At 41.6% G+C, this 24,459-nt stretch overlaps 1 protein-coding gene across 1 annotated transcript in view; it reads right to left on the bottom strand.

Annotated features, from left to right (window-relative positions):
• LOC132549193 (potassium voltage-gated channel subfamily C member 3-like) overlaps positions 1–24,045 on the bottom strand; it is a 58,595-nt gene extending 34,550 nt beyond the window's left edge. Inside the window, exon 1 of the mRNA XM_060213109.1 lies at positions 23,766–24,045. Coding sequence (XP_060069092.1) covers positions 23,766–24,045 — 280 coding nt within the window. The remainder of the gene's footprint in view (positions 1–23,765) is intronic.
• Positions 24,046–24,459: the final 414 nt, after the last annotated feature.

Here is a 24,459-nt window from a genome sequence, read left to right on the forward strand (position 1 = left end):
AAATTGTAGCCGAGTGAGTAGCCTTGTTGGCAACATCATCATGATACTTTAAGTAAACTATGGTTTTAATTCACTAATAATTTTTTATCTAAAATTTACAAATTTTCGTAATCATTTTCGTTTTCTTTTTTCAATGTAAAATCTTACTGGTGATTGTAATCTTTTCTATTCTTTTAAGATTGATGAAGCTTGTTAAGATACGTGTAAATGAAAAATAAACATCAAGAAAATTCCCACATGTCAACATTATCGTAATCCAAACTCAAATTCAATAAATCTAGGACAAAATATGTAAATTTTGGTCAATCTAAGTAAGCAGGAATCAATTCAACAAGAACTACAGAAATTTAATACTTAATTCTGGAGTCTCGTCTAAGATAGAAAAGCAGTTCATTTTACGCATTGCGGTATTTACAACATGACCTTGTAGACTTTTTATGCAAACATGATTCTGTAGACTTTTTATGGAAACAAAATGTAAATATATATATTCTCCTCCCCATTATCATTATTGTTGAAAAAAATCGCTTTTACGATAGCACGAAGTTGTACTATCAGATACATCGCCATGGCGCCTATACCACGTCCACGTGATAGCTAGGGCGACAGTGTTAACGAGGTTTGACGGCAGACAGGTCATTGCGTTACCCACAGCTGACATTGAGTTCAATCACCACACAACGAGGACCAAAGCATTACTGCAGTCGATCTGGAGAGGAATGTAGCGAGACAGGGCATTATCTGTTAATACTGGTAATGGGTAGATATCATTCACTTGTCGTATTTGCTTTACTCATTTAATCATGCTTTAGTATATGATTAATTCTAATTTTAGGATTTTTTTATCCTGCCAATGAAGTTTAAAAGCAGCAAACTAACAGATGTACCTTAGCGTTATTGATGACAACAGGAATAATGAATAAATCGAGTATAACAGAATATATTTGACGGGAAATTATTAAATTTTCCTTTTATTGAAAATGCCTTTCGAAACGTAATAAAATCCGTTATTCTAAATAAGTTCGGGAAATATTGGCACGATCTCTTACGTCAGAGAAAATTGATATTACTCTTTACATGAAGACTACGCCATTGTGAATTGACCACTTTACGCAATCTCTCTCAGAGTGTACTTTGTGGCGAATTCTATCCTTATTTGGTATTACAACGATTCCCCGTGTACATTTCGGGTTTTCTCTACATAAGAACAGTTGCGTAATTGATTAAATTAAATGGTACAATACGGCGTACTTTCTGTACCAGAGTTGTCGTTTCTTATTAGTCACAATACACGATTTTTTCACGAATCTTTACATAGGTGTGATTGGAATACCGTAATATACCTTGGGAGAACAACGTAATGCAGTCCATGTCTTGTTCTCGATAGTAACGTCAGACTAAAGAGCCTTCTAACATTCTCATATTCTGTTTGGGTAGCTATCCTTTTTTTTCTTTAAGCATTCCAATGGTTTTTCGTTAAACATCAAATAGTTCGTGCTTTCACGCGTGAAAAACATAGATATTCTGTCACACTGGTGAAACATTCATGATATGAAGGGAGAAACTATCAAATATCCTCAATATATCTCACAGGCAAAAATTTAAAAAAAAAAAAAAAAGAAAGAAAAGGGAAACGTGTTTCCCATATTTTACAAAGTTAATTAATCTTACTAATCAGCATATATGATACTATGATTCGCTATATATAAATGTTTGTCTGACAGCGTAAATAAACTATTTTTTAATGGTTTGCAAAATACCATGTGGAATTTCTATTACTTATGAAACAGATTGTGAAAACTTTAGACTACATTAGATTCTGTTTTACTGTTCATAAGACGCCATACCATCAGTTCTAGAAGTCACTACAAGTCAGACCGCCCATCAAAGCTATACCATGCGCCACTCGCCATATTTACATCTAATCGATAACTTAATGATTTGCCAAAGAGCTGAAAGTCAACACACACGATCAAAGAAAACAGTCTCAAGACTTATTAAACCCCATCGAATAACCGAGGTATGATCTTACAGTTATCGTTTAGGGTAGTCTTGAAACACTTCAATACATCGAAACATCGCTGCAATTTTTAGTATAAATAGATGCTTACACAGCAATTTTTTTCTTATTTAAGTACAGTTTCTAAAACTGTAATAAACGTTATTCTTTATTTATCAAATATAGAATTAGGTGGTAATTTCTCAGGGAACCACTTAAATGATAGCAGCACATTTAGAAAACAAACAACGATGCTGAAATGAACAAAAGATATATCGAATCATCCAGCAAGCCAATATGTACAAAACAAAGGTGAACAAAGTTGGAAAAAAATAGAGAACCTACAAAATTATGTCTACATAAGCAAATGGAAATACTGAGTAACATACCTTGCAATATATTTAGAAGCTGAAACATGTACAAAATCTCCAATCGTTATTATCTGCCAAACATTAAGTTGATTTATAGCGTGATATCATTTGAAGCTATATCATGTTACGTGGGGAAAATGAAAATATATAGCAAATTGGAAAATAAATTCTCAACACGGAAAGCTATATCATACACAAAAGAACATATCAGTGTACAGGTTCTGTCAAAGGAAATATTTTGAGAAAATATGTGAAATGTCAGCACAAAAATGAATCCATTTTAAACAACGCATTTGAATACACCTCTTTGTTTATGTATTATATCACAACTTTTTCGTACAGATACAATTTCTTCAATAACAGACAAAACTGAATTATTACATCGGTCTGTCTATATATCATCATTAATGTCTGTGTGCTGTTGTATTTTTAGTTAAGTACAATTAAAGAAACAAACATTTCCCGGTTTTTTTTTCCCTAGTTTTCTCTGTAACAGGTTGTACGGGTGCTTGTGTAACACAGACAACATTACCACACAGCAGGGCGTACGCCCGGTAATAGTCAGTAATGAGCAACACGACCAACTGTTGATTCTCGATTTTAAGACACATACGCTCGGTTTGACCTATCGATTATGATGTCATGGCTTTGTGTTTCAAGCATTTTCCAGCGTAATCAATACAGTTTTTATATTGTGAATTCAAGAACGCACTCCATATCACAGTGATGATTATTAGCTTGAACATTTGTAAAGACAACGAGATATTTTATAGTAAAACGTGTTACAATGACAAGACTCTAGATTCCGGAACGAGAAGCCAATAGAAGTGAAATAAAGGCGGGAAAAAAGCTCGGGCAGACGACATCTTCATGCAATGCAGTGTGGGTCGATATTCCGCAGTTTTCTACTGCGGATCGCCCATACTTTTGCTTACTTCAGCGATTCCATGCTTTCTAGACGTAGTGTGATTAAGAAAAGATAAGATGACTATGTCATGAATGTGTATGCTTTCTGATAAGATCTATCAAATCACACAAGTATAATGCAGTGAAAATGTCACTTCAGTCCACATGCCATACGTATTTGATAAATAAAGTGTTGCATATGAAAATAACGAAAATCCCATTCCAGAAAGTTCCATGTTAAAATTTATATATTTTTCGGGACCTACAAAGGAATGAAGTAGGTATCCCGATATTAATGTACTGAATTCTTATCTGGATGGCGTGTTTGATGTAAGACAGGAGAGATCGACTTTGTAGCCAGAGAGTTTGCTGGAATAGACTGGCAGGACATCGTGTGCTACATACAGGAATGACTGCCGCATCAACTAGAATAAAAAGCATGTTTTCTTATGCAAGTTTAATTGAATACAGAGGAAAGCCGATGTAATTCTCAGCCGTTTTAAATTGTCCCAATAACTCATCAGCGAGTTGGGGAAATCAGTAATGTACACGTGTTAAACTGCTTGGTGGATACGGAACTACAACTCTCAATAAAATGCTGCTAACCAAAGCTGGGGCAGGGTAAAAGCTATCATGTTAAATCGCACTAGCAATAAACCATTTTTAACAAGAATATGGAATTTCAGCATATATTATCGAATTCCAGCTGAAAATCGATTTTTGCGGATTTGTCGAGTGGAGTCGGTTGATGGAATGTAAAATAGTTATGGAGGAAATCAATTTTATTGTAGGTGTTCCTCTCAGTAGATCGACTTACGTCGCCACATTCATAACGGTGACGCGGAGGGAATTACTCTTCCTACTAAAATTGCTGTTCTTTATGACAAAACTATAAAGTGAAGATTGCATTGCCCGAGTGCGACAGTGATAGCAAATTTTATCTCTCGATGTGTGTGGGTTTTTTTTTTACCGTTTTTAAACTGTGTATATACAGTGAAGCTTTATATGTCTCCATTACCAGTGATTATTCTAAAGTTAAACCTTTTGTGAAAAACATATATTGCATTTGTTCCAATGATAACACCTAATTTATCATTACTACTAATATATTTTATGTTATACTTTAATTCTAAAATATTTTAACTCCTAATTCTCGTGCAATATGCTAAGTTCAAGAGGTTAAATGGCCATTCGTAGCTTTTGATCGTATGTGTTTTAGAGCGAAGAAAGATTGCAAAGTATGAAGTTCAAGCTGAAACCGTTACATGGGGATTTTACAACACCTATTATACTGACAACATTTATTGATGTAAACCCAAGGGTACACTGTGATAAGTACATTGTATGTGTCATATCCGGCAGACCTCGTTTTGTTGTGTTCATATGGCAAAAAGCATCGGTATTGCTCCAGTGAGGAATATGATGTATATTTCATAGTGACCAGTTGTTTCAAGTTGTCACGGACCATGAATTATCGATGAATGCGGCCCACTGTAGCAGGATATTACGAAAAAAAACCTCTCCGTCTCCTGGGTAATCACCAAACTTATGCTTCAAACAGCGTAATACTTCTCTGGCACGGCAGTTGGGTGAGAACATATGACCTCCAACATTGTAACCGCGGGTACGTGTACATAACAAGCACGTTATATACCGACACATATCAAACATGAAAAAGAAATGCTGACACATATCATACATGTAAAAATACCGACACATATCAACTATGTAAAACAAAACGAAATAATAACATGTGTTTATGAAACATTATGCCCCCGCGTGCAACAAATTGTGAAATGAGACATTAAAACTGTATTGTCTGAGGCATGTGCTAATTTGTGAAACACGTATGTCTTCATTGTGGTGATTTTTTTTTTAAATTTTCAAATGTAGGTCAAAGGTCACGGTCAAGGTCACATGGTGAAATTTTTCGTACCACAAGAAAGGTCTTGTCACAAGGAACACACATGCGAAGCATGAAAGCCCTGTCTCTTACGTTGCAATAGTTATAGGCAAGGTTAAAGTTGACAACAGACAAACAGACAGCCCAAAAACAATATGCCCCCGATTTTTCAATCAGTGGGCATAAGAAACAAAGCAAAACAAAATCTGACGTCGGCTCGCCTGAAAGACTCCACTACCGTCATTCAAATATGCTAAAATTTGCCGTCGTTTAATTGAGAAGTTTTTGTATTAATTGTATTACTTTAAAGAACAAAATAGGACAGAAAGAACAAATAGCTACAGACCAATGTAACTTTTGGAAAGTAAAACCATTTACAGTTACGTGATTCCTCTAACACGATCTACATATCATGGGAATAATGACTGTGCATGCGCGATTCCTATCCAGTCTCGCACGAATTGCATACGAAAACCAACGAGAATATTCTACAGTATGTACCTCATTTCTAAAGCATTTGGAATCTTCAAAAGATTCGATTAATTTAAAACCGAAGCTTTCATAAGTCAGCCGTCCCGATTATATTGGCTTTTTAATATCAGGCAATGTACGTGTTATGTGGCTTGCTATCGTACGTACGCGTCTTCACACTTCAGCGGAATCCACAACATGAAATAGTATCGATACTCTCATTTGATAGGGATGTGAACCGAGGTGAACCGAGTGACATGGCGCTGTAATTGATAGCCTGTGACGTAATCTATATTGCCGATGAGATCTGACCTGGTTCTAGTTTATGTGTCACTAATTTACTATCAGAACAGTGCTGTATAAATCATGGTCGCGGATATCTATATACGATATTAATTTCCTATCAAATACAAAGGATAGCCAGTTCGTTAATCGGGTTTATCCAGTGTACACAGATAGTTAAGGAGGTATATATAACTAATCCACACGATTTTTATAACTGTACTTTTTTTTCAAGAAAAAAAACTAACAGATGTTTTCTGTTATTCTTACGAGTTTACATTTATCATTATATTACATAATTTTACATATAAAAATAATGACAATAAATTTTGGGGCTTCCAAACCGGCGTTGACATTCATTTCGATCAATTGGAATTTTCCTTAGCCGCCTCTTCAAAAATAAAGCCCGTTAGCATTATAGACCGCACCTGGAGGGATAAAACAGCTCCTTACAACAGTCTAATGCGTATGTTGTAGCCAGTTCCAAATTTATAGGGTATTTATCTGTCTTCCTAAAATAATTCGTTTATTCGTGTGAACACAATTCGCTCACACCTGATACTGATTCTTTATTTATCTAATATAAAAGAAAATAAAAAAAATATAAATGCATTTAAAATAAATATTTAATACATAAGAATGGATTCATGTCCTTGAAGCTTCCGAAATGTGGAGTATAATATATGCAGAGTTACGCTATTTCTGTCGTACAATTAAAACACCACGGAGAGCTAACGTGTGAACCTTGTTATCTATTGTAATTACACGCTAACCATTAATTGGCCTACCCTGTAGATAGATTGTCTACTAATTACACCTCGTGTTGCCATTTAACCATTCCCATTGATCAGCAGATCCATTCCCTATTCCATCTGCCATTCCTAAACAAGACCTTATGGGTATTATTCTTACCATTCTTTAGGACACAAAGAAATCCCTGCAATCTGCCAAATTCAAAGTTATGCTCTTTTTGACCTTCACAGAACAAATATCAGAGGGAACACGATGAAAATCTACATTTATGACGCAGTCTTTTTAGCTTGTAGCTTTGCAAAATTATTGTAATTATTTCGTCTGAGATAATTACGAAGAGGTTTGTTTATCAAGAACTAAACCGAGCGTTAATTAACAAAGTACACCCAAAATACAAGACGGGCAAACATTCCCATAACTTTGGTCATTCATTCACTAATGACGATATGAACGAAACATCTTTGGTTGTTTGCCGACTTTAGATAGAGTCGTCAGTGCTGGCAGATACCACTAGCCGACTACTGTTGCGTGGGAATCGTTGGATTAGGACCCGATCTAACATCATGAACTTAATTAAATTTGTTCATTACCACAACATGAGTAATCAACCCGTTCAAGCTGAAAACAGATCATTTTATCGATCTTTTCGAACAGGCTTAATCCCAGTCTTTCAATTTCAGAAAAATTGCAATCCTTAAGTGAAAAATCCGAGCTACACCGATCTACTCCTACTCATCTTGACTTTCGTCATCTGTACCTACTCGTGCACCACTTGACTAAGTCTTGCACCACCTGACCTACTCGTGCACCACTCGACTAAGTCTTGCACCACCTGACCTACTCGTGCACCACTCGACTAAGTATTGCACCACCTTACCTACTCGTGCACCACTTGACTAAGTCTTGTCTCACCTGACCTACTCGTGCACCACTTGACTAAGTCTTGCACCACCTGACCTACTCGTGCACCACTTGACTAAGTCTTGCCTCACCTGACCTACTCGTGCGCCACTTGATTAAGTCATGCGCCACCCGACCTACTTGTGCACCACTTGACTAAGTCTTGCACCACCTGACCTACTCGTACACCACTTGACTAAGTCTTGCCTCACCTGACCTACTCGTGCACCACTTGATTAAGTCTTGTCTCACCTGACCTACTCTTGCACCACTTGACAAAGTCTTGCCTCACCTGACCTACTCGTGCACCACTTGTCTAAGTCATGCGCCACCTGACCTACTCGTGCACCACTTGACTAAGTCTTGCCTCACCTGACCTACTCGTAAACCACTTGACTAAGTCATGCGCCACCCGACCTACTCGTGCACCACTTGACTAAGTCTTGCACCACCTGACCTACTCGTGCACCACTTGACTAAGTCTTGCACCACTTGACCTACTCTTGCACCACTTGACTAAGTCTTGCCTCACCTGACCTACTCGTGCACCACTTGACTAAGTCTTGCCTCACCTGACCTACTCGTGCGCCACTTGACTAAGTCATGCGCCACCCGACCTACTTGTGCACCACTTGACTAAGTTTTGCACCACCTGACCTACTCGTACACCACTTGACTAAGTTTTGCCTCACCTGACCTACTCGTGCACCACTTGATTAAGTCTTGCACCACCTGACCTACTCTTGCACCACTTGACAAAGTCTTGCCTCACCTGACCTACTCGTGCACCACTTGACTAAGTTTTGTCTCACCTGACCTACTCGTGCACCACTTGACTAAGTCTTGCCTCACCTGACCTACTCGTACACCACTTGTCTAAGTCATGCGCCACCTGACCTACTCGTGCACCACTTGACTAAGTCTTGCCTCACCTGACCTACTCGTAAACCACTTGACTAAGTCATGCGCCACCCGACCTACTCGTGCACCACTTGACTATGTCATGCGCCACCCGACCTACTCGTGCACCACTTGACTAAGTCTTGCACCACCTTACCTACTCGTGCACCACTTGACTAAGTCTTGTCTCACCTGACCTACTCGTGCACCACTCGACTAAGTCTTGCACCACCTGACCTACTCGTGCACCACTTGACTAAGTCTTGCACCACCTGACCTACTCGTGCACCACTCGACTAAGTATTGCACCACCTTACCTACTCGTGCACCACTTGACTAAGTCTTGTCTCACCTGACCTACTCGTGCACCACTTGATTAAGTCTTGTCTCACCTGACCTACTCTTGCACCACTTGACAAAGTCTTGCCTCACCTGACCTACTCGTGCACCACTTGACTAAGTCTTGCCTCACCTGACCTACTCGTGCACCACTTGACTAAGTCTTGCCTCACCTGACCTACTCGTAAACCACTTGACTAAGTCATGCGCCACCCGACCTACTCGTGCACCACTTGACTAAGTCTTGCACCACCTGACCTACTCGTGCACCACTTGACTAAGTCTTGCACCACTTGACCTACTCTTGCACCACTTGACTAAGTCTTGTCTCACCTGACCTACTCGTGCACCACTTGACTAAGTCTTGCCTCACCTGACCTACTCGTGCGCCACTTGACTAAGTCATGCGCCACCCGACCTACTTGTGCACCACTTGACTAAGTCTTGCACCACCTGACCTACTCGTACACCACTTGACTAAGTCTTGCCTCACCTGACCTACTCGTGCACCACTTGATTAAGTCTTGCACCACCTGACCTACTCTTGCACCACTTGACAAAGTCTTGCCTCACCTGACCTACTCGTACACCACTTGTCTAAGTCATGCGCCACCTGACCTACTCGTGCACCACTTGACTAAGTCTTGCCTCACCTGACCTACTCGTAAACCACTTGACTAAGTCATGCGCCACCCGACCTACTCGTGCACCACTTGACTAAGTCATGCGCCACCCGACCTACTCGTGCACCACTTGACTAAGTCTTGCACCACCTGACCTACTCGTGCACCACTTGACTAAGTCTTGCCTCACCTGACCTACTCTTGCACCACTTGACTAAGTCTTGTCTCACCTGACCTGCTCTTGCACCACTTGACAAAGTCTTGCCTCACCAGACCTACTCGTGCACCACTTGACTAAGTCTTGCCTCACCTGACCTACTCGTGCACCACTTGACTAAGTCTTGCCTCACCTGACCTACTCGTGCGCCACTTGACTAAGTCATGCGCCACCTGACCTACTCATACACCACCTGACTAAGTCTTGCACCACCTGACCTACTCGTGCGCCACTTGACTAAGTCATGCGCCACCCGACCTACTTGTGCACCACTTGACTAAGTCATGCACCACCTGACCTACTCGTACACCACTTGACTAAGTCTTGCCTCACCTGACCTACTCGTGCACCACTTGACTAAGTCTTGCCTCACCTGACCTACTCGTGCACCACTTGAATAAGTCTTGCCTCACCTGACCTACTCGTGCGCCACTTGACTAAGTCTCGTGCACCACTTGACTAAGTCTTGACCTACTCTTGCACACACTTGACTCTGACCTACTACTCGTGCACCACTTGACTAAGTCTTGCCTCACCTGACCTACTCGTTCTCCACTTGAGTTAGTCTTGCTCCACTTGACTAAGTCATGCGCCACCTGACCTACTCGTGCACCACTTGACTAAGTCTTGCACCACCTGACCTACTCGTGCACCACTTGACTAAGTCTTGCCTCACCTGACCTACTCTTGCACCACTTGACAAAGTCTTGCCTCACCTGACCTACTCGTGCACCACTTGACTAAGTCTTGCCTCACCTGACCTACTCGTGCACCACTTGACTAAGTCTTGTCTCACCTGACCTACTCGTGCACCACTTGACAAAGTCTTACCTCACCTGACCTACTCGTGCACCACTTGTCTAAGTCATGCGCCACCTGACCTACTCGTGCACCACTTCTCACCTGACCTAAGTCTTGCCCACCTGACCTACTCGTGCACCACTTGTCATGCGTGCACCACGACTAAGTCTTGCACCACCTGACCTACTCGTGCACCACTTGACTAAGTCTTGCACCACTTGACCTACTCGTGCACCACTTGACTAAGTCTTGCCTCACCTGACCTACTCGTGCACCACTTGACTAAGTCTTGCACCACCTGACCTACTCGTGCACCACTTGACTAAGTCTTGCACCACCTGACCTACTCGTACACCACTTGACAAAGTCTTGCCTCACCTGACCTACTCGTGCACCACTTGATTAAGTCTTGCACCACCTGACCTACTCGTGCACCACTTGACTAAGTCTTGTCTCACCTGACCTACTCGTACACCACTTGACTAAGTCTTGCCTCACCTGACCTACTCGTGCACCACTTGACTAAGTCTTGCCTCACCTGACCTACTCGTGCACCACTTGACTAAGTCTTGCCTCACCTGACCTACTCGTGCACCACTTGACTAAGTCTTGCCTCACCTGACCTACTCGTGCACCACTTGACTAAGTCTTGCCTCACCTGACCTACTCGTGCACCACTTGACTAAGTCTTGCAACACCTGACCTACTCGTGCACCACTTGACTAAGTATTGCTCCACCTGACCTACTCGTGCACCCTTGACTAAGCCTCACCTGACCTACTCGTGCGCCACTTGACTAAGTCTTGCACCACTTGACCTACTCTTGCACCACTTGACTAAGTCTTGCCTCACCTGACCTACTCTTGCACCACTTGACAAAGTCTTGCCTCACCTGACCTACTCGTGCACCACTTGACTAAGTCTTGTCTCACCTGACCTACTCGTGCACTAAGTCTTGCCTCACCTGACCTACTCGTGCACCACTTGACTAAGTCTTGCACCACCTGACCTACTCGTGCACCACTTGACTAAGTCTTGCCTCACCTGACCTACTCTTGCACCACTTGACTAAGTCTTGCCTCACCTGACCTACTCGTATACCACTTGACTAAGTCTTGCGCCACCTGACCTACTCGTGCACCCCGACCTACTCGTGCACCACTTGACTAAGTCTTGCACCACCTGACCTACTCGTGCACCACTTGACTAAGTCTTGCCTCACCTGACCTACTCGTGCACCACTTGACTAAGTCTTGCACCACCTGACCTACTCGTGCACCACTTGACTAAGTCTTGCCTGACCACCTGCACCACCTAACTCACCTGCACCACTTACTGACCTACTCGTCTTGTCTAAGTCATGCGCCACCTGACCTACTCGTGCACCACTTGACTAAGTCACCTGACCTACTCGTGCACCACTTGACTAAGTCTTGCACCACCTGACCTACTCGTGCACCACTTGACTTACCAGTGCACCACTTGCTAACCACCTGACCTACTCGTGCACCACTTGACTAAGTCTTGCCTTGACCTACTCGTGCACCACTTGACTAAGTCTTGCGCCACCTGACCTACTCGTGCACCACTTGACTAAGTCTTGCACCACCTGACCTACTCGTGCACCACTTGACTAAGTCTTGCCTCACCTGACCTACTCGTAAACCACTTGACTTGCACCTGACCTACTCGTGCACCACTTGACTAAGTCTTGCTGACCTACTCCACCTGACCTACTCGTGCACCACTTGACTAAGTCTTGCCCCACCTGACCTACTCGTGCACCACTTGACTAAGTCTTGCCCCACCTGACCTACTCGTGCACCACTTGACTAAGTCTTGCACCACTGACTAAGTCTTGCACACTGACCTACTCGTGACCTACCTGACCTACTCGTGCACCACTTGACTAAGTCTTGCACCACCTGACCTACTCGTGCACCACTTGCACCACTTGACTAAGTCTTGCACCACCTGACCTACTCGTGCACCACTTGACTAAGTCTTGTCACTTGACTAAGTCTGACCTACTCGTGCACCACTTGACTAAGTCTTCACCTGACCTACTCGTGCACCACTTGACTAAGTCTTGCCTCACCTGACCTACTCGTGCACCACTTGACTAAGTCTTGCCTCACCTGACCTACTCGTGCACCACTTGACTAAGTCTTGACCTACTCGTGCACCACTTGACTAAGTCTTGCCTCACCTGACTCGTGCACCACTTGACTAAGTCATGCGCCACCTGACCTACTTAAGTGCACCACTTGACTAAGTCATGCGCCACCCGACCTACTTGTGCACCACTTGACTAAGTCATGCACCACCTGACCTACTCGTACACCACTTGACTAAGTCTTGCCTCCCCTGACCTACTCGTGCACCACTTGACTAAGTCTTGTCTCACCTGACCTACTCTTGCACCACTTGACAAAGTCTTACCTCACCTGACCTACTCGTGCACCACTTGACTAAGTCTTGCACCACCTGACCTACTCGTGCACCACTTGACTAAGTCTTGTCTCACCTGACCTACTCTTGCACCACTTGACAAAGTCTTGCCTCCCCTGACCTACTCGTGCACCACTTGACTAAGTCTTGTCTCACCTGACCTACTCGTGCACCACTTGACTAAGTCTAGCCTCACCTGACCTACTCGTAAACCACTTGACTAAGGCATGCGCCACCCGACCCACTCGTGCACCACTCGACTAAGTCATGCGCCATCTGACCTACTCGTGCGCCACTTGACTAAGTCATGCGCCACCTGACCAAGTCTGGTTTATAACAATCAGGGAATCATATAATTTCTGTTGCATGAATAGGTTTTTAAAATATTTTTTAACATCAGACTGTACTGCAGCTCTAGAACAAATTGTATTCATTGTACAAGATTTGTGCGTGGGATCTTGGACTGTGACTCCAGACCGGCCTACTGACTCATTTCGGCCCTACGTTCTTTGGTGAAAATAGATTGGGTGGGAAACGTGCTTCCGACTTACGTAATATCCTACAGAGTAAACACAGATATTGACACGTTACCAAAGTTACCAAACATTTCATACAATAGAGTTACATTGTATTTATTCGATATCTGATGACAACGAACAGATGATTAATGATAAATACAAAGTTGGTGATTTGGATGGCTGATCGTCACTGTACATGCTTGACGTTTATCGCTGATGTTAATATCGTGGGTTTGATATCATTCTACCAGCAGCTCATTTCAATTTATGTAGAACAAATAAATCCTTGTCACTGGAGTTATGTCATTTCTAAATATAGAGAAACCGTCGTCGGATTCAATGGCGTGTATCAGATGTTCTGTGTGAAAATATGTACAATATTTATTGCACAATGTTTCGAACTCGTCGTGAAAACTAAAACGCTAAATATCAACATGTCTTTGTTCCGTAAGAGAACATTTATACACAAGCCTGATGTAATTAACTGGGACAGAACGATTCTACTATTGAAATTAATATGATGTCCATTAAGTAAAACTTTTCACAGAAATGAATATTTCATGTCTCTCAGATCTGTAAATCTCTAGAGGGATATTTTATGGTGACTGTGTGTGAATCATTGCACTAGACTAGAACATGTAAACGCTGCTGGTCTCTACAGGCTAGAATACATCACAGGGTCGTATACAGAGAGATATGTATACAACTTCTAGGTAGTCTACCGTAATAAAACAATAAGCTGTCCACGCTATGTTACTGTTAACAGCAAACACTGGAAGTAAACAAATCAGAATTAGTTTTAAATCAACATCTGCCACCAAAGCTAAACAAGGATGTACTAGTATACACGCCAAATTTAAAACAAAACACAAGGAATATTTTCAAAAGGCAGGACAAGGAAGGCCGACACTTATCCTGGACAAGAGGGCCCGTGAACTCCAACTCATATACCAAAGTTTTAAATTTACATTGTAACGAACTGATGTAGTGATAGAAGATCTCTCTCCCGGCTTAACCATTATCTTATCGTCACATCGTCACAATATTTTCTATCTTGGTGTTCATAAGAGGGCTATCTCGTACACTATATATGTTATCTCAGTGTCGTAGCGCTTCACACTGGTCAGTCACCTAATTAAGCACTGTGTTTACCTGTCAGCTGTCTGCATGGTTCAAGATATTTCTGATATTAGGACCAAGAGTACCCCTTTGAATATCAATCTACTAGGACCAAGACACAGGTTTGGGAAGCAGCATATTACTAAATCAGGCTTCTCATACATCATAAAACAATTTATTGTTTGTAAATATTCTTGACAATTGTGAGGTTTTGCCTCAATATGTTTTATACAGGGTAAGTAAACACATGTAAATGTGTCGGGATATATATATATATATATATAATTAATAGATCAATACAGTTGAAATTTGATGAAAACATTCATAGTGCGTTTGTGTTTCGATATCTTTAAATCAATTTATTATTCTCAGTAAATTTTCAATGTTCTTTGAAATTCCATTGACATTTGTTTGAATTAGCATATTTATAAGCTTTCGGTAGAGAGCCAGTTTCCTTGACACTAAACCATGCGTTCTCAGAGATCTGAATGGTGAGTCATTTGATCGCCTTACTTTGCTGTGACATGAGTAGAGACGGGAGAGGGGGGACACACTAGCAGACCTGTGGATGTAACGCGTCAATGAACGCAGTTAATGAGGCACATTAATACAAAGACACAACTTACTCCTACAATTTCAGCTAGTATGTTTTTAGTGCAGGAGGGTAGTCATGAAAATCTATAGGGGAGCGAGGTATAGGGTAGGGTACGTAAGAAAATCTATAGGGGAGCGAGGTATAGGTTAGGGTACGGAAGAAAATCTATAGGGGAGCGAGATATAGGGTAGGGTACGGAAGAAAATCTATAGGGGAGCGAGGTATAGGTTAGGGTACGGAAGAAAATCTATAGGGGAGCGAGGTATAGGTTAGGGTACGGAAGAAAATCTATAGGGGAGCGAGGTATAGGTTAGGGTACGGAAGAAAATCTATAGGGGAGCGAGGTATAGGGTAGGGTACGGAAGAAAATCGTCAATGTAATGAGAGGCAAGGTAGGAAGTATATATCGTATACATAGGGGAGGGGCAGGGAGCAGTAGATTTTTGATATAGGGAGGGGAAGGGTAGGATACAGAAACAGATCTGAGATATAGGGAGGTGTAGTGTAGGAAGGGGCATATTGTAAAAATTAAAGGAGATAGTGAGGGTCAGATATAAAATATAGGGAGGGGGAGGTAGGGCATGGAGGGAGACCGCAAATATAGGGAGGGGGAGGTAGGGCATGGCGGGAGATCGCGAATATAGGGAGTAGGAGGTAGAGCATGGAGGGAGATCGCAAATATAGGGAGGGGGAGGTAGAGCATGGAGGGAGATTGCAAATATAGGGAGGGGAAGGTAGGGCATGGAGGGAGATCGCAAATATAGGGATGGGGAGGTAGGGCATGGCAGGAGATCGCAAATATAGGGAGTAGGAGGTAGAGCATGGAGGGAGATCGCAACTATAGGGAGGGGGAGGTAGGGCATGGAGGGAGATCGCAAATATAGGGAGGGAAAGGTAGGGCATGGCAGGAGATCGCAAATATAGGGATGGGGAGGTAGGGCATGGCAGGAGATCGCAAATATAGGGAGGGGGAGGTAGGGCATGGAATGAGATCGCAAATATAGGGAGGGGAGTTAGGGCATGGAATGAGATCTCAAATATAGGGAGGGGGAGGTAGAGCATGGAGGGAGATCGCAAATATAGGGAGGGGGAGGTAGGGCATGGAGGGATATCGCAAATATAGGGAGGGGGAGGTAGGGCATGGAGGGATATCGCAAATATAGGGAGGAGTAGGGAAGGGAGAAGGAGATATGCGATATAAGGAGTGGTGCGGTAGGTAAGGGAGGGAGATTGTAAGTAGGGAATAAAATGTATCACATATAGGAGGGGTAGACAATGTGTTATATATAGTGATGTCATACAATGTATCACATACAGGAGGGGTAGACAATATGTTATATACAGTGGTATCACACACAGGAGGGGTAGACAATATGTTATATATAGTGATGTCATACAATGTATCACATACAGGAGGGGTAGACAATATGTTATATACAGTGATGTCATACAATGTATCACACACAGGAGGGGTAGACAATATGTTATATATAGTGATGTCATACAATGTATCACATACAGGAGGGGTAGACAATATGTTATATATAGTGATGTCATACAATGTATCACATACAGGAGGGGTAGACAATATGTTATATACAGTGATGTCATACAATGTATCACACACAGGAGGGGTAGACAATATGTTATATATAGTGATGTCATACAATGTATCACATACAGGAGGGGTAGACAATATGTTATATACAGTGGTATCACACACAGGAGGGGTAGACAATATGTTATATACAGTGATGTCATACAATGTATCTGTTGATGAAAATCGGCATCCTCATCGTTTGCCAAGAACATAAATTTTATTGTGATATGCCATGCTGGCACTAAATATATTAGCAATGGTATATATGCTTCTTTATCATTATCATAACTCATCCTTACGGCCAAATTCCGTATTATACCATCCAATTCCCTGCATTTCAAACAAGACAAATATATCATTAGAGTTATAGCGGATATCAAGCCTAACTCTCGGTATTCATCGTCCGATTTCAGAGGGATAGATATCGACAAGGAAAGAAATCAAACAGATAAGGGGAAGGGGGTGGGCGAATCAGAAAAACCAGCTCATGCTTACTTTTCCAATAAAATTCTCCGTGACATTACTAAGTAAGGTACTATTGGTTTTCATGGACACGTGACGCCATATAGGACGGAAATTTTGGCATCTCATAGAAAGGAGGAATCGTATGACTAACTCGGGCTGAAAAAGCACATCCATGCCATGTAAACGATTCTAAATTAACCGATACATTGGAATTAAAACCTACTTGTAGTATAAATAGCCGCTAAATAAAGTCCTCCCCATGGCATTTCACATCAGATGTTGGTGAATGGACTCATAGTGTTGTAGATTTGGAGATAAATCGACGCGCAAACTCCTTAAGCTCTCCCTTCAGCCTTGTGGACAAACGAAACATTGCCGCTGCTTATCAATCTGAACAAAACGGTTCCCTGTGAGATAAACACGCGGCATGTATAGTGATTATGATTGAGGAGCTCGCGAATTTCATTGATCTATCAGTATTTTTGTAGATTAAACGGGATTATGTGTGTCACTCATTATAAGAAGTTGCTGTGGCGAGTAGCATTAAAAATAATCACCGCCGCCGTGGCGAGTAACGGTACAAACCATCACTTCCGCCGTGGCGAGTAACGGTACAAACCATCACTTCCGCCGTGGCGAGTAACGGTACAAACCAATACTGACGATGCGAGTAGCGGTACAAACCATCACTTCCGCCGTGGCGAGTAGCGGTACAACCCATCACATCCGCCGTGGCGAGTAACGGTACAAACAAGTACTGACGAGGCGAGTAGCGGTACAACCCATCACTTACGCCGTGGCGAGTAACGGTACAAACCATCACTTCCGCCGTGGCGAATAACGGTACAAACCATCACTTCCGCCGTGGCGAGTAACGGTACAAACAAGTACTGACGAGGCGAGTAGCGGTACAACCCATCACTTACGCCGTGGCGAGTAACGGTACAAACCATAACTTCCGCCGTTGCGAGTCGCGGTACAGACAATCACTTCCGCCATGGCGAGTCGCGGTACAAACCATCACTTCCGCCGTGTTAAGTAAGGATACAAAATAGTAATGACGAGACGAGTCGCGGTACAAACCATCACTTCCGCCGTGGCGAGTAACGGTACAAACCAGTACTGACGAGGCGAGTCGCGGTACAAACCATCACTTCCGCCGTGGCGAGTAACTGTACAAACCAGTGCTGACGAGGAGAGTAGCGGTACAAGCCATTACTTCCGTCGTGTCAAGTAAGGATATAAAACAGTAATGACGAGACGAGTAGCGGTACAAACCACCACTGCCGCCGTGACAAGGCGCGGCACAAACCACTACTGCCGCCTTGACAAGTAGCGGCACAAACCACTACTGCCGCCGTGACAAGTCGCGGTACAAACCACTACTGCCGCCGTGACAAGGCGCGGCACAAACCACTACTGCCGCCTTGACAAGTCGCGGCACAAACCACTACTGCCGCTGTGACAAGGCGCGGTACAAACCACTATTGCCGCCGTGACAAGGCGCGGCACAAACCACTACTGCCGCCGTGGCAAGGTCCGGCACAAACCATAACCATTACTGTGGATTTACAAATGATATCTATTGTTTCCCCAATCACAATGGGTGTACGAAGGTCCATTAAATGCTCTCTTTCGAAATCTGTTTTCTCATTTCAATTAAATATGAAAAGCTTATCCAATCTATTGGGCTATCAACATTCATCACTAATCTACGCAATAATACGGAATATCTGATATTTACGATCGTATTCATCTATTATTAACTCGGCAGCTTTCAGTTATTATGGCGCAGCAGATAGTATTTGAGTGAGCGGTGTTTTGTGATGTAAAACTGGCGGAGTTTATGACGAATAAATACAGGATATAGGTAACTCCTCAGGTTATGTAAGAATCGATTATGTGCGCATTGCAATGTAGTTGAGCTACACGTGTGTACACATCTCCATTTCATGCCACATATGTCGAGCATTTGTCCTGCAAGGTATTCTTAAAATCTCGTCCATGAATGTTCTAATCCCAGGTACACCTGTGATACATGTTCTGTTCATCATAACCACGTCCTATACTCTCGCCAGTACCTTCCTGTATGTACATTCTCCTGTCATGTCTACCAGTAACACCATATCAACCAGCCAATCAATATTCTCCGTGTGTTCCCAACCTACCTCTATTCGAGGTTTTTTTACACAACATACTATATTATATCACGTTAAGAACATGCCCTTATAACTCACGTGCAGAGTATTACAAGTTCATACAACCGACATGTAATATATCATCAAGTTCATACAACCGACATGTAATATATTATCATGTTTATACAACCTACATGTAATATATTATCATGTTTATACAACCTACATGTAATATATTATCATGTTTATACAACCTACATGTAATATATCATCATGTTCATACAACCGACATGTAATATATCATCAAGTTCATACAACCGACATGTAATATATTATCATGTTTATACAACCTACATGTAATATATTATCATGTTCATACAACCTACATGTAATATATTATCATGTTCATACAACCGACATGTAATATATTATCATGTTCATACAACCTACATGTAATATATTATCATGTTCATACAACCGACATGTAATATATTATCATGTTCATACAACCGACATGTAATATATTATCATGTTCATACAACCTACATGTAATATATTATCATGTTCATACAACCGACATGTAATATATCATCATGTTCATACAACCGACATGTAATATATTATCATGTTCATACAACCGACATGTAATATATTATCATGTTCATACAACCGACATGTAATATATCATCATGTTCATACAACCGACATGTAATATATCATCATGTTCATACAACCGACATGTAATATATCATCATGTTCATACAACCGACATGTAATATATCATCATGTTCATACAACCGACATGTAATATATCATCAAGTTCATACAACCGACATGTAATATATCATCATGTTTATACAACCGACATGTAATATATCATCATGTTCATACAACCGACATGTAATATATCATCATGTTCATACAACCTACATGTAATATATTATCATGTTCATACAACCTACATGTAATATATCATCATGTTCATACAACCGACATGTAATATATTATCATGTTTATACAACCTACATGTAATATATTATCATGTTCATACAACCGACATGTAATATATTATCATGTTTATACAACCTACATGTAATATATCATCATGTTCATACAACCTACATGTAATATATTATCATGTTTATACAACCTACATGTAATATATTATCATGTTCATACAACCGACATGTAATATATTATATATACAACCTACATGTAATATATCATCATGTTCATACAACCGACATGTAATATATCATCATGTTCATACAACCGACATGTAATATATTATCATGTTCATACAACCGACATGTAATATATTATCATGTTTATACAACCTACATGTAATACATTATCATGTTCATACAACCGACATGTAATATATCATCATGTTCATACAACCTACATGTAATATATTATCATGTTCATACAACCGACATGTAATATATTATCATGTTCATACAACCGACATGTAATATATTATCATGTTCATACAACCGACATGTAATATATTATCATGTTCATACAACCTACATGTAATATATTATCATGTTCATACAACCTACATGTAATATACTATCATGTTCATACAACCTACATGTAATATACTATCATGTTCATACAACCTACATGTATTATATCATCATGTTCATACAACCGACTCATGTGTAATGTATTAACATATTCATACAACTCACTTGTAATGTATTAATATAGTCATACAATTCACGTGCAAACATGTTCATACAATTCACGAGTAATGTATCAACCTATTCATACAACTCACGTCTCGTGTATTAACCTGTTCATACAACTCACGTGCCGTGTATTAACCTGTTCATACAACTCACGTGTCGTGTATTTAACTTTTCATACAATCCACGTGTCATGTATTAAACTGTTCATACAAATCACGTGCAATGAATTAACTGGAGTGTAATTTATAAACGTGTTTGTATTCATACTCCACAATGATATCAAATGTTGTTAATTTTTCCTATTAAAACGTACAATGTACAACTATGTAGTATACGGGGTCTTTGGCCAGTCACGTGACCCATTGTTATTCTATACACAGCATTTTACATCATGTAAAGCCTATCATATTCATACCGTAATATTTCTAAACGTGCGGATCAATGTCAATGACAAACTATTGTTGCTGGTCCAGTCCAGCAACTCTGTCAAAACAAGCAGAAACTTATTTCTGGCGGAAAGTCTGGTATTCGGTAACCTAAAACACCATCGACTTTTAACGATGTCAGATCATGTGCTTTGACATGGCCAGCTTCCAACAAATGATGCAATTTCATCAATATAATCATGATAGTGAAATTACTAAACACTGTTTACATAAACATTCTGCTCAAAATGTCACCAGAGACATATTGTTTAAAACATGCTTCCTATTTAATAGGGTTTCAGGAGAAGCCAAAGGAAAATTAAGCACTCAGCTAGATTTTTAGAAACATCTTCAGGACTAGTGTTCAACACGAGATTGTGATGGAGGGGATTGGAAGGCTGGGAGGGAGAGGATAGTTAAAGTACATGATAGGAAAAGAGTGTTGGAGTGGTGTTGTGTCACACGTACGTACTGGATGGAGATTTCTGTCACCCGTAAGTGTTAAAACGGGAGTGTTCATTCACCCGTACATGCTAGATAGTCCTGTCACTCGTGCGTGCTGGAGGGATATTTCTGTCACTTACACGTGCTGCAGGGAGATTTCAGTCACCTACACGTGCTGGAGGGAGATTTGTGTCACCTACACGTGCTGGAGGGAGATTTGTGTCACCTACACGTGCTTGATGGGGGTGTTCTGTCATCCACACGTGTCGAAGTTTTGTCACCCGTTCTTTCTGTACGTGGTGGGGAAGGGGTCCTGTTACAGTACGTGGTGGATTGGGGGAGGGGCCTGTTACAGTACGTAGTGGATTGGGGGAGGGGCCTGTTACAGTACGTAGTGGATTGGGGAGGGGCCTGTTACAGTACGTAGTGGATTGGGGAGGGGCCTGTTACAGTACGTGGTGGATTGGGGGAGGGGCCTGTTACAGTACGTAGTGGATTGGGGAGGGGCCTGTTACAGTACGTGGTGGATTGGGGGAGGGGCCTGTTACAGTACGTAGTGGATTGGGGAGGGGCCTGTTACAGTACGTAGTGGATTGGGGAGGGGCCTGTTACAACAGTACAGTACGTGGTGGATTGGGGAGGGGCCTGTTACAGTACGTAGTGGATTGGGGAGGGGCCTGTTACAGTACGTAGTGGATTGGGGAGGGGCCTGTTACAGTATGTGGTGGATTGGGGGAGGGGCCTGTTACAGTACGTAGTGGATTGGGGGAGGGGTCTGTTACAGAATTTGGTGCATTAGGGGAGGGGTCTGTTACAGAATTTGGTTGATAGTGGTGGGTGAGGGGGTCTGTTGTATATATGTAGTGGATCGGGGACGGGGGTCTATTTCATGTACGTAGGAGTGGGGTTATCGTCCGTCGAAATTAGGGAGGGATTATTACAGAACAGAATAAACCGGATTCTTCAAATCAAAGACAGACAAAACACGGTTACGATGACATGAACACGTTTACACTGGGCACATTAGTAAAACGTAATACGACAGCTCGTTAGCGGCGCGCTAACAACCCAGCATACACAACTATTAGCATTACACTGTTTTCATTATCGCCACTAAAACGTCAAACATTTTGATGATCAACACAGAAGCGCTGCATTCATGTCCTATTTGAAATGAATTATAAACGATGCCGAAAGTTCGAGACTATTATACATTACTACCGATTCACGTCTGTCTCGGCACGGTTCCTATGTAAGCGTTATTGCTACTCAGTGTTGTTTCGGGACGCTGATGAGCAGACGTCGAACTGGAAACTCGCAGCTCATTCTAAATGAACAGCACTAGGTACATAGTATGAACATACAGGCTTTAGGTTTGACAAATAGTAGTATACACGGTATGACAAAAAGGACTTGATCAATTGATCTCCTTTAATCTTCGCTGTTTGTTTGGTGACATTTATAAACCTCCAGTAAAATGCCATGCCTGACTGGTTTGTCCGCGCTCTAGCACGTGTAAACAAAGCATGATACTAAATCAATGCCACGCGTATCATGAAATCACCAGAGACCAAAACATACACACAGTAAGGTCAACAACATACTATAAATAATACAGAACGGCTTGGTGACATTCAGGGGATCTCACTCTCTCCCTCACCACTCCGCTTTCTCAATCTTCGTGCAGTTGTGTGAATAGTTGATATCATACATTTGTTTGTAGGTTCTTTTATAGAGAATGACATTTAAAACACACAGAACATGTACTATAGAAACATCGTATTAAAGATGGAAATTGTTAAGATTTAAAACAAAAAGTGAAATGTGAAGTACAAAAAAAGGACATACCTGTTCTGTAGAAGTCTATTACGGAGTTGAAAACTGAGGGGTGTCTGTCAAAGAAATATTCATCCCTCTTGCTGTCTGCAGATATGACGTGAAGCTCTGCTAACTTACACAGTCGGGTACAGGGTATATTCCTTAGGGTGGCGACATGGGTCTCGTGTCGGACCCCACCAACATTCAACAGTATCCGCTCGTCATCCCCACAAAGCCTTGGTCCATTTCTGCGGATAGGGGTTGCACCAACTTCTTCATAGAAGTCGGAAACTTTTCTCCCATTATGCATAGCCGATTAATATTAACAGGTAAACCTCATCCTCTTCAAAATTCAATCAATTGCACAAACAAAAACGGTAAGTTGATTTCATAAAGAAAATTTACCACTGAATAACAGTGAATCTGGCATTTCAAATTCCAACTCACAACTGCAAGTCAAAACAGTTTTTTTTTTAATATTAAACAGTGCCAGCGTACTTAGTTTCTCAGATGTGCCCGGAGTTCAGATGAAACGCCATTATGTGACGAGAAAATGTATTACTTGAACCATGGCATGTGGAACCGCATTCTCTTTTATTTGTTATGCACAAACTGACGCTAGTCACGTGCTCTCCGAATGTTTTGGTAGTTTCCCTTGCGCGACACAATCGCTACTTTCGGAATCGAATAAAAGACACGGTCCATGTTCCGGGTAGAGAAATAC

The sequence above is a fragment of the Ylistrum balloti genome, unplaced genomic scaffold, assembly GCF_031769215.1.
Source record: "Ylistrum balloti isolate Yb309-2 unplaced genomic scaffold, AGI_CSIRO_Ybal_v1 Utg370046, whole genome shotgun sequence".
Taxonomy (NCBI): domain Eukaryota; kingdom Metazoa; phylum Mollusca; class Bivalvia; order Pectinida; family Pectinidae; genus Ylistrum; species Ylistrum balloti.